Below are 17,313 nucleotides of genomic sequence, written 5' to 3'. Positions count from 1 at the left end.
TCTTTATCCATTCATCTGTTGATGGACACTTAGGTTGCTTCCATGTGCTGGCTATTGTAAATAGAGCTGCAATGAACATTGTGGTACATGACTCTTTTTGAATTATGGTTTTCTCAGGGTATATGCCCAGTAATGGGATTGCTGGGTCACATGGTAGTTCTATTTTTAGTTTTTTAAGGAACCTCCATACTGTTCTCCATAGTGGCTGTATCAATTTACATTCCCACCAACAGTGCAAGAGGGTTCCCTTTTCTCCACACCCTCTCCAGCATTTATTGTTTGTAGATTTTTTGATGATGGCCATTCTGACTGGTGTGAGATGATATCTCATTGTAGCTTTGATTTGCATTTCTCTAATGATTAATGATGTTGAGCATTCTTTCATGTGTTTGTTGGCTACTGAATTCTTAAAGCCTCTAATTAATCCACCATCTGTTTTGATTGCTGGGGCCTTTGTTATGAGTTGGACCAATTATGAGCCTTCTCGATGAAGGGTTCCCCAAAATGGGTGATCAAACAAGTTAGTTGTAATCTAACTCTTTTGGGCAATAATTCTAACCAGAACACACACTCTACATTTTTTTTCCCCTGAAAAGGCTACAATATATATTTGTAATTTTTTGGCAGAGTTAGATTATATAAGTAGAGTGAAACACTATGCACAAATACTGGTACATGAATTGGTAGTCCAAATTTCTGGCTAAGCAATATTTCTTTCAAAAATATATGGAAGGAATATCTAATCTGATATTGTTATTTAAACATGAGTTTTAAATGAAATTGTTGTTCTGAGCCCACAAAACGAGCTGTTTGGTATCATCCATAAAGTCAAATGTACAGATGGAGTATAAATATAAATACCTCCCAAATAAGACAAAACAACTGTCATCTATCTGTAGACTAAGTATGAAGGGTTTTTTTCCCAAAGAAAAATGGCATAATCAAAAACACCATTGTGTTTTCACTTAGCAGTCAAGGAGGCCTACTTTCAATTTTCATTTCATTCTTTTAAATAAATATGCTTAAGTAATTATTATTTTTTTAAAAAGCAACTAAGGAATTAATGAATTTATTTACCCTTAATATGCTAAAGTGACATCTTAAAATTAGCTCATTAAAATTAAAAGATGTACATTTTTCTACTGAAATTGATGAACCTACTTCAACCACACTAATAGGAAGCTGGAGGGAAAAAAAAGGGAAATTCAAGTGAGGTTGTGAACAAAATGAGAACTGTTTTCAGCAGAACTCACTAATAAATTGCAAAATAATCTAAACTGTTTTCCACTTGAACTAAAGAACACCTCATGATAAATTATATATAATATGAGAAAAAACTGTTTTCTATTCCCAATCTAGAGGCTCATAAAGCCTCATAGAAGGATATCAAGGGAGACACTTCTTCAAGTGAAATACATGTTCTTAGAATCTAACCTGACTTACAGAAAGATAACATCTTACAAGGCTATATGAAGAACACACACTTCAAACATTACCGTGAAATTTTAATAAAACGACCATTGTATTTTAAAAGAGTCACATGTCAACAATCAAAATCAAGTTTTTACACTATTAGAGAGGCATGCTTAATTTTCAAGGTCTCACACTAACAGAGTAAGGTAATGATATGGATGATTCAAAATAACAAATAATCTAAAAGTCACTGAAGTATGTTTTATATAAATAAATATATCTTACAAATATGTTATATATAAAATATATTTTGCAGTATATTGGCAGTAAATAAATTTTCCTAATTGTTTTTAACTTGGGCTAACACTAAAACCATGTAGTTCACATTCCAGGAGATCACAGTGGTCAGTCACTGAGAAAAGATATACCAAGAGTATGACAGATAGTATGGGAAAGGTGGTTAAGTATTTAAAATTTCACCCAGAAAATGCAAATGACAGAAATTCTCCACTAGGGTAAGGAATATGTGATGCTTTTAAGAGCATCCTAACAAATGTGAGGCTCAGAATTCTACAAGGCCTACATGAGATTCCTAAGAAAGGTACTGATTGTGCAGCAGTTTTCTCACTTATGGAATACTATTCATCTGTTGACACAATGGATAAATCAGGAGGTTACAATTTACACCACTGACACAGGTTTGCTATTGATGATAAGGTATATTTTTCTTTCCGCTACACAGTATTTGATTTTCATGTGTAGTCACATGTTTGTCTAACCCTCAATCAAAAGGCAAATAACAGAAACCTGAAATTCTTTCAGAACACACATTTGATGTGCCTCATAAAATTCATGAATGTATTTGTCTTCAGTGTTACTTGTGTGCAAAGAACCCAACATGGAGGGTACACTACTTTCCTTCAACACTGAAAACTCCTACTTGAAGTAAGTAGAATCGAGTAGGAAGGCCACAATGCAGCATCTGAGCATTACTGTTAAATAAATTATTATTAGTGTCAACTCATATTCACGACTTTAAAAAAATGCAGTGGATTACAGGGAAGAGATATGGTAAAGCAGGGTACAATTAGTGGCAAATCTACTGCCCCTGTCCTCCCAAGTTCTTATCTTTCTGGGTCTTGTTCATGAAGATTATACAAATGTTATCTCTGGCTCCCATTCACAAAATCAACACCCATATATTTCTCTCTTCAATGTACCTGGAGATGGTCAAACTGGGAAGCTAAGCTACTGACAAGAAAGGTTTTCAGTTTCAGCTGAACATTTCTCATTCAGTGGCAGTTCACTCAAGACCCTTTCAACAAATACGTATTGAGTATGTAACGTGTTCCAGGTGGGCAAATTATAGTCAGTGGGCATTTGGAGAGCAGTAGAATCTAAATTTTTTCTTGTCATTTTCAAGTTTAGACCTAATAAACATAAATCAATAATTGAGGACATGGTATATTAAAGTTCTATCTCTGAACTGCACCTAAAAAATAATGCAAAACATTTCCATCTTTAATAAATTTGCAAGTAATCCCATTTTCCTATATTTTATAAAAATTTACTTTCACTCCAGGTAAAATCCTACCAAGGTTTATTCTGTTCCATGAGATTCTATCAAAAGGAAGAAAACTTCTATCCTGAATTTTCAGCTACGTAAATATCAACTACCAGTACACTGAAAGGAAAAATACAAAGTATTATTCCTGATTTAAAACCACTAAATAAACTTGGGAAAAAAGTGGAAAAGCCTTCAAAAAGGAAAAAGGCACAAGTGAAATGGAAGGAACAAGATTATGAATAGCTTCCATAAATAAAATGTAATTACACAATTTCCATTAGAATTAAAATTTGTTCACTAACCAATAAATGATGAAACTATTCAAGGCTTAGAACAATTCACTTTATTACAGCTCATCAACCTCATACCCAAATATCTAAAAGGAAAACACTGAACTGAGCTTTATAGGAATCACCATCATTTACTTTACATTTTACCAAGTTTCCATAGTATGCCAAATGACTTGCACTATGGGAGGCAATATCTTAAGGTACAGCCTAGCTTAAAATAACTCCCAAATTACAGATTTTCATCAATTTTGTTTGAAATGTTTAAAAACACACAAGGCCTTAGGCTTCCCTGGTGGTACAGTGGTTAAGAATCCTCCGGGCAATGCAGGGGACACGGGTTCGAGCCCTGGTCCAGGAAGATCCCACATGCCCTGGAGCAACTAAGCCCGTGCACCACAACTACTGAGCCTGCGCTCTAGAGCCCTCAAGCCACAACTACTGAAGCCTGTGCGCCTAGAGCCCGTGCTCCGCAACAAGAGAAGCCACCGCAATGAGAAGCCCGCGCACCGCAACGAAGAGTAGCCCCCGCTCGCCGCAACTAGAGAAAGCCCGTGCGCAGCAACAAAGACCCAACACAGCCAAAAATAAACAAATTAATTAATTTAGAAAAGAAAAACGCACACACACAAAGCCTCAAGATTAGCTTATTACTCAATCTTGACAGTGTATTTTGTATTCGGTAGCAAAACTGAAATTGGTTAAAAGTATAATGCAGCATATTATTCTCAAAGTCCTTTTTAACTGAAAACTTAGAAAATGCTCCATAATTTTTAAAATGTTATATACTAAAGGTATATGAAGTAAACTTAAAAGATCCAAATAACTAAGATCAACAGAATGAGGGTATTAAACTACTTTCATCAGCAACACTAACTTACTAAACAATAGAGATTTAATATAAAGTAGTCTTATTATGCAAAGTTATGAAGTATATCATAATATTTCAATTCATTAAGACTGTTTTCTACTTTTTATGGCTTTGAAAAGCAGCAAATCTATATGAGTTATGGTTTATAATTTTATTTGTAACTTTAAGAAATATATGCATTTATTATGATAGCCATAATGACTGATGACTAGTTCCACTGGCAAAATCTCGGCAGGAAACAGATTTAGCAATTTAAATGTTTTATAAGTTTCTGTAATTGAGGAAACTTTTCATAATCTGACGTTTGTTAAAACCACTTATTAGAAATTATGCAGCACAGTAGCTGTGGAAATATGAGCTAGCTTCACAATTATAAAGTCAGCCTATGTAGCCCTTTCCTATTGTATATAGTGGCATAAACCCCACGGCGGCCTATCAGCTAACTGGCAGGCAGGGGGCTGCTCTATTCAAAGTGAGAGATACAAGCTGCAGGGCAAAAACCTGGCAGCTCCCATCTGACCCCACAATCCCCTACTGGTGACAGCTCCAAGCTCCATGGCAAATTAGGCCTTCTCATATTACAATTGGAGAAGACAGATTCCATTAGCAGTATCTGAAATTGAGTGGAGAGCTGCACTGTTATCAGACTTGACTCATAAGCACTGCTATTAATCAGAGCTATGATAGCATTTATATATTTCAAGCTATCTGCTGCCGCTGTGATATTCTGCTACAAAGGGTTGATGGGACTTAGGAAAGTGAACAATAGAGCTTTCTGGGAAAAGCAGAGTAAATCAAGAAAGTCTATGACTTCCGCACATTCTGAAGGGATTGTGGTTTACATAAATTTTCTCCCAATTGGAGATTGAGCTCTTCCTCATCTTACACATGGGATTTAGTTGTCACTCAATGGTAACAGCTGTGAAAAGGTGAAGCGGCCCACCGCTCAGAATATTGCCTTCGCTTTTAAAGCAATTAACCCATGAACAGGAGGATACCTGGTGATATCAAGGGGATTAGGCCAGGCAATGCATTATTAACATTTCCTTGAACTAATTCTAACTCTGACTAGCTGTCAGAAGAGACTCTACAGTCTTAAAAAAGAGTTTTTGCCTTGCTTTTTTCCCTTCAAAACGAAATGCTGCTATTTGAGCCTAATATGTTCCTCTACTTATAAGAAAATGCAAATGAACCAAGCTATTAATATGCTTAGCCAGTCTGAGTCAATGCAACTTTAATACAAGTATGAGAGAAATATATGATCAATTAACCAGGGATCAAGACAGATATTCTCCTGAATAGAAATTAATGCTCCAGTACTTTCCATTCTTCTTCAACTACAAAAACTTGGTGACTATTTGTTACTTATGCATAGTTACCTCTGAAATTTGGAAGAGCTTCACATTATTCTCTATGGCAATAATCTAAAATACTCTTTGAGCTGGAAAATCCAAATGTCTCTTAAGCAGGAGATCCTACGTTCTCTAAGGTATGGCATTTTAATTTTCGATTTTTATTGAATGGAATCTTAGCTGAAGCTGTAAGAATAGCAGACACAGTGCTCAGAATCAAGCGTTCCTGTTCCAAAAGTTTAATAAAATTAATTTTTAGCAGCGGCAGAATGTTTAGGAATATATAACTTATAAAAAATAAAATATGCATAAATAAAATACTGGCACAAAACAATCTTCCAGGAGATATTTAAATATTACTGAAATTGGTTGTAAGTTCTTTGTAGTAAGCAGGCATAGTTTCAAGATACCTTTAATTATAATTAATATTCATATATTCTAGGGAACCTGCTTGACATTAAGAGATCTGATTTCTTACTGTACAACGTTAATGGTGTTAGAAAGATTTTTTACGCAAGTTTCCTGAAACAGTGCCTTTTAGAAAAACTGTTTATTTAATAGTAACTTTGTCTTACTTTCTTTAAAATAAGCACTGAATTTTGATTATAAAAACTAAAAGAATTTTACTTTTGATTCATATGAGTGTGTAACAAATATTGTTCAATGAATTCTTCTATAGTTCCATTTGGCCCATACTAGCTTGAAAAGGATATGCTGACTCTCAAGCCTGTTGAGAATATATTCCCTGCCTTGTAACTATCAAAATACATGATACAAGACATGCCCTCACCTGAGATCATAAGCAATTTAAATCTTCCCTCAAGTAAAGAATTTTTATATACTATCAACAGACTCCATTCTATTTCAGTGTTACCAGAACATATGAAATATAAGCATGTTGATATTAATTACAGTGATTTCAGTACTCCTTCCTTACTAAGTATAGAGGATCTAGTTTGAGGTTTCTTAGAAAACAATTTTGAAATTCAAGTACTAAGGAAAGCTAAATGATGTTCCTATTAGTGATTTACATACCTATAACTTTTAAAATTTTATATTAATAGGATTTGTGAATTTCAAATATGACATTTTAAATATCATACTATCAAACTAAAAAATCATTTACTTCATTGGCCTTAAAAGAGAAAATCCCAGTTTCTCTAAATCACTAACTGTAGTACAGTCAAATGCACAGATGTACGTATTAATAAAATGAATACTAGTTCCTATAAATGAAATATATTAAACTCCCTTAACATAGTGCATGCTTTAAAATACCCCTGAAGGGGACAATACATAAATAAATACATGCAGAAACAACTGCCACAATCTTACTATTTTTAATTCAATAAACTACAGTGACACAGCTTTCAATGTGCTGTTTTACTCATATGCTTTCTACATCAGGGCAAAGCAAACATAAAAGAGTTCTTGCCAACCATTAGGAAAGACTGACAAAAAATGCAGTGTTAATGACATCTTAAAGGCTTTTAAAAGCAAGAGAAAGATGTAAGAAAAGCAAAAATTACAAAGTAATTGGAAACAACAAATAAATTGTTCTTTCAATCTAAGTCATGTTTACTGAAAAAATGGAGCTTTTTACATCAACATATTTAAACAGAAATTTGCTTTTGAAATACAATCTTTGTTTAAAAGGTACAGAAGGTCTTTATACCCACCCCAAGAGCTAAATATAGTGAATGCTATGTGAACAATTACCTGAAAAAAACCTAAAACTGTTAAAAGAATTAATTTCCTGCACACCAGTCAGCACTAATCCTACATGTACAGTAATGTTCTCTTAAGTGATGGGGGAAAGAAAGAATACAGCTGTCTCCTGGATCAAAACCCTTCAATATTCAACAACAAAATGGAATGATGACTTGGTCGGCAAATGAATAAAGTAGTGAAATGTCTCCTGAATGAGTTCTGGTGAAGGAGTCAACCTGTGAAGGAACACATTTACTGTACGCTGGGACAGGAAAAAAAGCCGTCACTGTAATGGCTGCACAAAAACCGCGTCCTGCTCTTGGGCTTATATTCACAGAAGGAAGGTTTTAGAGGGTAGGTTCAGGTCATACGACAAATGAAATTGTAACAAGCCAGCTGACATTGTATAATGTCTTCTTCCACTCGATCAATAGGCTACTGTTAGTCCTATTACCATAGAGATGGCGTGCTCTTTCCCGAAAGGGTGGCTATTGTTTGACAAAACAGATTTGCCACTTGAACTAGGTTGTTCCCAAAGGACGTGTACCTTGTCAATTATTTGTATTCAAAATAATGAAGTATTTTCACATTAAAAGTACGTAAGAGATAATGTTGTCAGGTCCCTTTTCAGAAAGAAAGCAACTTTTCCAAAGTACTAGATTACTAAAAGCATGCATATATCCAATTTAGTCTATGAAGAGTTTTTGATTTAAAACATATGTCAGCAAGTATACGAATTTATCATTAAGACTGTATATTAAAAGAAAAGGGTCACAGGCTTGTGTGCTAATCTAAAACCCATTATAATCAAGCATAATAATTAATCAAAGCTATTTTAAAATGTGGACAACTCAAAGGAAAATTATTGTCCCAAACTATTCGGATTCTGGAAAGATGAAGATTTTTATATATGATTTTTACAGTGGTTTTTATGAGGAAGGGCATCGACAATTAATATAGTGGAAAACATGGAAAAGTTTTAGAAAACGAATCACTTTACCTGCTTAAGAGCTAGCTACAGCCTTTAAATATATGTATATGTTGTAGAAATAATCTAAAGTACAGATGAACTAACAAAACAAATACAAGTATTAGTTTTCTTTAAAATGTCTTTGTCTTAAATGTCTTGCAAAAACTCATACATTTAATACAGGACAGGTAAGTTCTAAATTTCAACCTAGATATTTAAAAATAAAAAAAGAGTTTTTCTCTCAACGAAAATGACAGAGCCTTAATTATAAAAGATCAGAAGGAACAATACTAATAATGATTATTCTAATCATTTAGAAAAAGAAAGTATTCATAACACCTATTAATCCAAGCAGAAATGTTATTTTAAACATTTCATACTTAAAGATATGGCTATCACTGAAAACCTGTAAGACTGAAATAGAAACAAATTAAACAATACAGATTAAAGTTTAGTAAATGATCAACAATTACAACTTTGAATCTGAAAGATTTCCACAAATAGATTTAATAGTAAGCTTTAGCCATAATTATTGTAACTTTTACCTTTCTACAAATAATCAAAAGGGAATTTACAAAGAATTTAGTCAAAGGGCAGTGATATGACAAATGTAAATAAAAATATTAGTCTCCAAAAATGACATTTGAAATTGTCTATTCAAATTATACTCTATTTACATACAAAAATTATTTGTTTTTATAATAAAATCTGCAATACTTTTTGAAAGAAATGTTTTAACTTGGTTTCCCCTTTGCAGGAAGAATAATTTGTATTTTTGACTACAATCCTTTTAGGTATAGGTTAGACTGAGTTAATACCGAAGGAGAGAGAAACAGCAAAGACAAATGTGTTTACCAATATCCTAAACTAATGACCTGTTTTTTTAAAAGCAGCATAGCCTTCCAAACTAAGAAAGCCTTCCATCATGAAGTAAGTGGTGTCTAATTCGCCTATCTTCCCTACAGCAGTAACGGAACAACGTGAAACCTTACTAAAACCACAACCCAAATTGATTTCCTTAGTTAACAGCTTCATTTCAAAAAGTACACATGTGCATATTTAAAATACAGTATAATTAGGTATTAGCTCTGGACCTGACAGGCAGCTGCCCATCAGCAATACTGTGAGTAATTAAGTGATATTTACCATTTACCAAAAGATGAACTTTATATTGTTGAATTAAACTGGCCCATCTGCATCTTCCTGAAATGACAAACCTTATTAGTTCTGCCTAACCAGAGAACTGTGATAATGAACTGGTGACACCTTCTCTCCATTGTATGAAGCAGAACCAACTGTGTAATCATTTAAGCAGTCAAACGCATATGAAATTACTGTAAATTGAGGAAGTGAAATCACATGAGTGATTAGGAAAAACCATTCAAACAACAAAAGATTTTTTTTTTGTAATGTATGTACATGGGCCATCTCCAATTAGTCAAAATTAACTAATCAACTACTTTACCTGAAAACGGTGAAAAAAAGTAATGCTGCAGCTACTGCTCCAAAGAAGCCACACAGAAGATTGACTCGGTAGGCAACCGAACCAAAAGGAAATAGTATAATTGCCAGTTTAGCCACCAGAGTGAACAAAGGATAGCCAGGAGGATGGGCAACCTAAGGGAAAATTAGCAACAGTCAGAAGGTTTTCATCTAGTAAAGGAAGAGTCACACTGGCTTTAATTGAAAAGTAGCGCTTTTCTCAGGCAAGTATAAAGATTAAGAGACAATGACTAAATGTTTGAATAGTGGTTTTCTATTGTAATCCTCTTGTGCCAATACAAATAAATATTTTCTTTAGTGGATTTGGCAGGGTCTATCACATGGTGTGTCACCTAGAGAAAGGGTGACATATTTCATTGTCAGTTCTTAAGCAGTTTGTTCTCTGGGTTCACAGTACATTAGGGTCATTTAAAAGGCTATTGAAAAAAAGCGGGTTCTGAAATATCGTATTGGTTAGTAAGTTGAAAGACCACACTGCTATCGGATTACCACCATGCTGACAGTCCTAAGGTCTTGCCTAAAGGGATCATGCACCACAATAAAGTTTATTAAATAATAAACTTATTAAAACTGTTAACCCGATTTATTTTATTCTCCATAGCTTATACAAAATTTGGGGTGATAATAAGCCAGCTACTGTATATATAGTAAGGGCTTTGCTTTATAATTCAGTTTAATTGGATTTAAAACTTAAAGTAAATTGTCATGTACTGTACTTATAAGTTACTAAAAACTGGGGTTTGAAAATAAATTAATCTACTTTACTCCATGCTTAATTAAACTTTCTTAATTCCTAAAACTGTTAATGAGAGCATTGATTAAACAATAAAACTAATACTTACTCCAAGCTCATGTGCGGCTGTGATCAGTTCCCCTGTGAAAAAATAATGGAAAACCAATAATTACTATTAGAAAATGACACTCCTCCGAAGTTTTCAAAATCCAAATGCTTGCATTGGGGTTTTGCATTAATTTGACTGGATAAAACTGTAAATCTGTAGAGATTTAACAGCATGAAATAGTATCAGAATATGTTCTCCCTTAGGTACTACTGAACAAACTATCTTTGATAGTTTTTAATAACTGGTCAGTGTAAATATATGTGAATTCTAGTTTCTAAAAATGCTTATTTTAAACAAGGTCCTACTGTATAGCATAGGGAACCATATTCAATATCTTGTAATAACCTATAATGAAGAATATGTAAAATGTATAACTGAATCACTTTGCTGTACACCAGAAACTAACACAACATTGTAAATCAACTATACTTCAATTTTAAAAATATGCCTACTTTCCCTCCTGAAAGTTGTCTACCCTTGCAAATATATAAAAACTCTTACAGAGCATTAGTGTAAAATGCTGTATTATCCCTCAAGAATTTAGTACAAAACTGTCGGTAAAGATGCAACCTTATGATATGTAAAATGTGCAGACACTGGAGACTTGAACAGTCTATAAAATGTGCCATTCTGCCCTAAACTGACATTTGGATACATTCTCTACATTAATTATGTTGGATATCTTTAAACAATTGACAAATGCTTATTAACTCCAGGTTATTTTGGTAAGCTTTGACTACCAGAGTACATTTTTTTCAAACCATTAAATCATATTATTTACATAGTTCTTTGTAATTCCTCACCATTAGTAATTACTTCTAAAATTATGATGTAGTGATTCAATGCTTAGTTGTTAACACTTTAAGTATCCAGAGCACAGGGACTGTTTCTGATTATCCCTATACACTTAATACAGTACAGTGTACGAAATCAATCAATATTAATTGATGATTTATGAAAGTACTATTATCTATTGGGAAATGTATTAATGTCCATTTTCTATCCTTCAGTGGATATCAGTACTCTTCATTTCTACTGCCCTGACCGTATTTTAGACCCTTCCTCTCTCTGGCCTGGGCTACAGCAATAGCTTTGACCAATGTTCTATTCCAATTCATCTTCCTACTGAAATCACTAATTACTGCCATCCCCACTCCCCAGAGGTCAGATTGTTTTTCCTTAGACTAAAACTGCTCAATGGCTGCTCTCTGTGTACTGAATGAAGTTGATTCCTCAGCGTGACATGCAAGCCCTCTATGGCTTCCAGGTCCCTTTCCAAGGCTTATGTCCATGAAACCTATGCTCACCTTTGTCAGATCTGACTACCCACTGTTCCTCTGAATGGTCCTCTTTTGCACCTCTTATCACTCATTTTCTCATCCAGCATTCTCTCCTAAATCCGTCAAGGCCTAGTTCAGTTGCTACCTTCTCAGTGACACCTTTCCTTACACATACCCTTCCCCAGCTTCACCCATCAGAATGAATCACTTCCTCTTCCTCCATAGAACCTGCTGGAACCTCTCTATTTAGCACTTACTTAGATTGCCTTTTATTCTGGTTAGTTGTTCTCATTTGTCTTTTCCACTAAGTTGAAAATATCCTATCCATTTCAGGGTTCTGTCAAGAAGACATCAGCACCTCTCCCTCCTCGTGCCACACAGAAAAGCCCCGCACATAGAGACTGACAAAAAGACCTATCATGTTGTCATCCTTGCTACTCAGACACCCCCATCTCAGGTTGAAAGACTGCTCACTTCACAGAAATTCCATAAGGGCACCAAAGACAGATACTGCTCACTTAAGTCATTTACTTAAGGACATCTTTGACGTTTGCTGGAGATATTCAAGAGCATCTTACAAGCCAAAGGCCCTTCTTGTACCTTATATAAAGAAATTGTTTATGGTTTTAATACGTTTAAAGTAACTCCTCCCTTTGTAGCTGTTACCAGTATTTTATAGTATTTCATAGTTTTATTCTAGAATGGGTTTGCTCTTTATGTCTTCAGTCCCAAATGGTTTTAATCAATTTTTGGTTCTTGTATTTCTGTAGGTGCTATGAAGCACAGTTCAGTTCAGATTTCCAAGGTTGCTATTCATTCTCCTCCATTTAAAATGTACTTAGAATTACATTTAACATTAAGAAAAATAGCCTATTTTCTCTAATTTCTTTTTATCATTGAAAAGTCAATATGCTGTTATTCTTTGCTGGAGTTCTGTTGGTAGAAAGATGAATCTGGAATGTGACTAACCTCCATCACCAACTCTTATCAAGTGTAAAACTAAAATCTAAATAGAAAAGATGCTACTATTCAAAGTCTATGAATGCACCCTTGATAAAAAGCTAAACACGACTCTTAAAATTGAATATGATAAAAAGAGAAAGTAAATATGATATAAGAGAAAGGGTCCTTGCTTTCCCTCAACCCTTTACACTAGGGTTGCCTCAAATGTTAAGTCCTACTACAACCTGCATCAGAATTACCCAGATGCCTTTTAAAAAATGAAGATTTCTTGACCATAACCCAAATCTACCTACACTAAACCCTCTGGCATTGGGGCCCAAGTTTCCCAGGCAATTCTCCAGTACATTCAAGTTTGAGAACCACAGCTTTTTCATCTGGGACACAAATGGGTGGCAAGCTCAGAGTTGTTAGCAGAAGCTTCACCTTTACAAAACCCAGCTCCCTCCATATTATACTTTTTATATTAATTATAAAATTATATTGTCATATATCAAGTGTGTTAAAGACAGTATCTTAAAAATATATAAACACATATATAAGCTAATTTATTTTTCCCAAGGATAACAAATAGAAGTGAAGGCTAGATTCCTACCCTTTCCTCTAAAGGACCAGGAGTGCTCCTGACCATAAGTCAACTATGTGTATCAAGCGGTGCAAAAAACAAATTTTGGCAAGGCCACACAATGTGATGGATTCATGGAGTATAATTTAAGACTTATCAGGAAGAAGAATACATGCTTTATGTTGGTTTTGAGATGTGTTCTGTTTATTGATAAAAAAAAATTTCATAAACACAAAATTCAAAGAGAACAGTACATTCAACATATAAACAAAATCATCAAAGATGTGATTATACAAATTTTACTGGCAACCCTTGGAAAACAGTTTATCACTCCCCAAAATGAACATAGAAATATTAAAAGCAACCACTATTCAGCGTCAAACTAAACAAGTCAGAATGCCTAAAAAGTCTGATAACTCAAAGTGAATAGATAACTTTATTCTTTTGGGGAAAAAAGACAGTATTAATAAAAACAAAGCAACAGTTGTAATAGGGGCGGGACAGGTGCGAGCTATAGCAGCCCCGCTCAGCCATTGGTTGGCACTGCAGTGGGCCCCTCCTCCTCCCCATCTGTATAAAAGGAGCTCAAATTTGGATTGAGGGAAGATGTTTTTTCAGACACTAGTCAGCCATCTTCTTGGTCTGCTAGCTTTCCGATTCAAGTGGTTATTCTTTGCTCTAACAACACATCTCCCGATTTATTGGCCTGTCATGTGGTGAGCAGACCAAGCCTGGGCTCCGTAACACAATTGTAAATTTTATATAGACTTTATCACTAAATACGTGATGATAGATTTAACAAAGAATTTAGAGCAAAGGTTGGTTAAGAGAGCATGTTCTAAAGTCAGTCTATTTGGTTTCTTTCCTTGACTGCCTCTACTTTCTAGCTGTGTGATTCTGGACACAGCTTAACCGCTTTGTCATCTATAAAATAAAGAAATTGATAGTACCTACCTCACAGGGTAGTAGCTGGGAGGATTAAAATAATTCACGTAAAGCACTTGGAACAGTGCTGGCACATAGTAAGTACTCAATAAGTGTTATTATTATTCATCCTAATCCCGTCCTTCAGGCTCAAACAACTATGGTAAAGAACTGTCAATGTTTTTTTGAAAGTTACAGAACTACTCAACCCCTGAGTAATGCTCTCCAATGTCAAAACTCTCACAACTATAAAGCTATTTCTATTATTTAGTATAAACCGTAGAAATATGGTAACTCCGTTCCCCACTATACTAACGAAACATTGCTCCTATTTGTTCAATAGGACCTGAAAGAAAGGGTAAAGGTAATGACGTGTAAAAGGAACATCAAGGATCATCAATGTGGTAGGCAGCCTTGAAGATGGCCTCCAAAGCTTCCCAACTCCAGTATTCTCACTGTGTAATCCTCTCGCCCTTGAGTGTGGGCTGACATATTGACTCACTTCCAAGAATAAAACAGGGCAGTGGTCTGTCACTTCCAAGATTAGGTTACGAAATGACAGCGTTGTCAGGCAGAGGTGCCATCTCTTTCTCTTGACAAAAGTCAGCTTACAGAGAAACCCGTTTGGCAAAGAGCTGGATGGGGTTTAGAAGTTAATCCTCGCTAAGCTGAACCCTGAGAGGACTGCAGCCCTACCCCATACCACGACAGCAACCTTGTCCTAAGAGCACCCACTTAAACTGCACCCAGATTCCTGATCAACAGAAAATGTGAAACAATACACGTTTCTTGTTTTAAGCCACTCAATTTGGGGGTATTTTGTTTTGCAGGAACTAGGGCACTCAGTTTTTTTTCAACCTATATAGATTCACGTCCCAAATTTACAGCACCATTCTAACAAAATTACGGATTACTAGGCGTTATTAGATGGTCAATTTGGCAGCAAAACAAAACCTGCATCTTGTCTTTCATCCTAAATACATAACGATTATTCATGTGATTTAAATGGCCCACGGGTCCCGCTTTTCAATACAAGCAGCTTTAAGCCTCAACTGGCTTCCACCCTTTCAGGCGTTCTCCCGCAAATAGTCTGCAAGGCTGGTTCCTTTTCAACATTCAGGTTTCAACTAAAATATCACCTCCTCAGAGGCCTTTCCCAACTAGCCATTCTGATGGAGCCACTGCCTACCCCACTGTCAATCACATTTCCCTCTTACTGTCTCCATTAAATTCTCCCCACCTAATACGTTGTTGGCTATTCAGTAGTTTGTGTATTGTCTCTGCCCGCATTACAACACTCTCCAAGATACTTGTCCACCACTCCTGTTAGTCCTTTTGTCTGGAACGCGATAAAGACTCAGTAAGTAATGTTTGTGGACTAAAAAGGAATGGAAAGCAAAAACTCATGTCCAGGAAAATGATCTGGAGAAGTGGAGAGAGAGCTCGGTAAGTCCCATCAGGCGAAACCAACCAGCCCTGTCTCGAAAGCCTGAGAACTAAAGAGACCAGAATTACAGAAAAATTACACGAATGGAAACACAGGTTGGTTCTGGAACGCAAAACCCTGCGGGGGCCCCGGCGGGTGGATGGAGGGGTCGAGCTGACCAGACCTCGTGGGGAGAGTGCGGACCAGAGAGGGGGGCAGGAGGCACGACCCTGAGAGTACGTTACCCGAGTCGCCCCCCGGCACCGAGGGGGGCAGCGTGAGGGTGAACACGGCGGCCACAGCGGCGAACACGGCGACGCCACCGCGGAGGCCCCCAGAGCGCCGCGGCCCCGCTCGGGCTGCCCGCCCCCCGGCCGGGCCCCCGCCGTCGCCATGGAGACCCATGGGCCAGAGGGGACCGAGGAAGGAGGACGCCGCAGGCCCCAAGACTCAGGGCAGCCGGGAGTCCCCAGGGCGACAGGCGAGCGCGTCGCGCGGCGGCTTCCGGGTCGGGCCGGGCGGACAGGACCGCACCTTCTGCGCCGGCGCGGGGGGGGAAAATGCGGGGTCTCGCTGGAGCCAGGCCCAGGCAGCCTTCTGGCGCCGTACCGCGCGCCAGGGTTTACAGAATTATAATGTGCTTTCCACTAGCGCATCACAAGCGACAGCCTTATTTTAAGAAAGGAAGCCTGGGCCCAGGGCCTCCGTCTCTATGGCCTCCCCCAACGTCTCAGCGACTTGGTCGGGTCTGACAGAGACAGGAGCCGGGTTGCCAAGCGGGCGTGAGGAAGGGCCGCGACTGCCCCCTGCGGTGTGGGGTGGAACTACACGAGGGGCCCCAGACCGCCAGCCCGAGGGGACGTGTGCGCACGGTATGTGCAGAGTAAGCCAATACATACATTAATCGCATGTTTACTACGAGTAATAGTAAACATGCATAACAATTAGCACACGAGCCCGTGTGCTAATTGTTAAATCGCTGAGTTATTTTCAGAGAGATTAAAATAAGCTAGTTGGTCTATTTTTTTTCTTATAGCATGAGGAAAACTTGGGAGATGAATTGAGAAACTTGAGTTCCTGTAGTAATACAAATAATTTACAACGTGATAAAGTTGTCTCCTACTTTAATGAAGAGAAGTATTTAGATGAAGATTTGACCACACAATGGAAAATGAACTGAAGACACTGCACTTTCCAACTAGCTGCAATGCAAAAAAGAATGGGGACTCTTGGATCACCACATAGCATGGCTCTTGGTGAGATCTTTAAGCTTACGTTTTACATTATTATAGCAATTATTCTGGAGTGGGAGGAGAGGAGGGCAACCTCCCTGGAATGCATCTCAAAATACACTGAAGATCAGTGACCATCTAAAACGTGTTACAAGCAATCTGACAGGAACATAGAGTCTCAAATGTAGAGTGACTAACACACTTGCAAAGATAGGCAGCCATTGTGTCAGCATCTCAGGTACTACATAATGCTTTCTCTGCTATATTGTGAGCCCTGGAGAGCAGGTAGGCAGCTTCTAAATGGACCCCCAGCAATCCCTGACTCCTGGTATTCACTCCCTTGTGTAATCCTCTCCCCTTGTGTGTGGGCAGGATCTAGTGACTCAGTTCTGTCTATAATAGCATAAGGAA

At 36.9% G+C, this 17,313-nt stretch overlaps 1 protein-coding gene across 3 annotated transcripts in view; it reads right to left on the bottom strand.

Moving 5' to 3' along the window:
• TMEM260 (transmembrane protein 260) overlaps positions 1-16,173 on the bottom strand; it is a 59,187-nt gene extending 43,014 nt beyond the window's left edge. For all 3 annotated transcript variants that reach the window (XM_061182595.1, XM_061182597.1, XM_061182596.1), the window contains exons 1-3: positions 15,916-16,173; positions 10,516-10,547; positions 9,636-9,787 (exon numbers count right to left, since the gene is read on the bottom strand). In XM_061182595.1, coding sequence (XP_061038578.1) covers positions 9,636-9,787; positions 10,516-10,547; positions 15,916-16,075 — 344 coding nt within the window. In that variant the 5' untranslated portion in view covers positions 16,076-16,173. The remainder of the gene's footprint in view (positions 1-9,635; positions 9,788-10,515; positions 10,548-15,915) is intronic.
• Positions 16,174-17,313: the final 1,140 nt, after the last annotated feature.

The sequence above is a fragment of the Eubalaena glacialis genome, chromosome 2 (genome assembly GCF_028564815.1).
Source record: "Eubalaena glacialis isolate mEubGla1 chromosome 2, mEubGla1.1.hap2.+ XY, whole genome shotgun sequence".
NCBI lineage: Eukaryota > Metazoa > Chordata > Mammalia > Artiodactyla > Balaenidae > Eubalaena > Eubalaena glacialis.
Note: the sequence above shows the minus strand (reverse complement) of the source record. Positions and strands in the feature narration are given on the sequence as shown.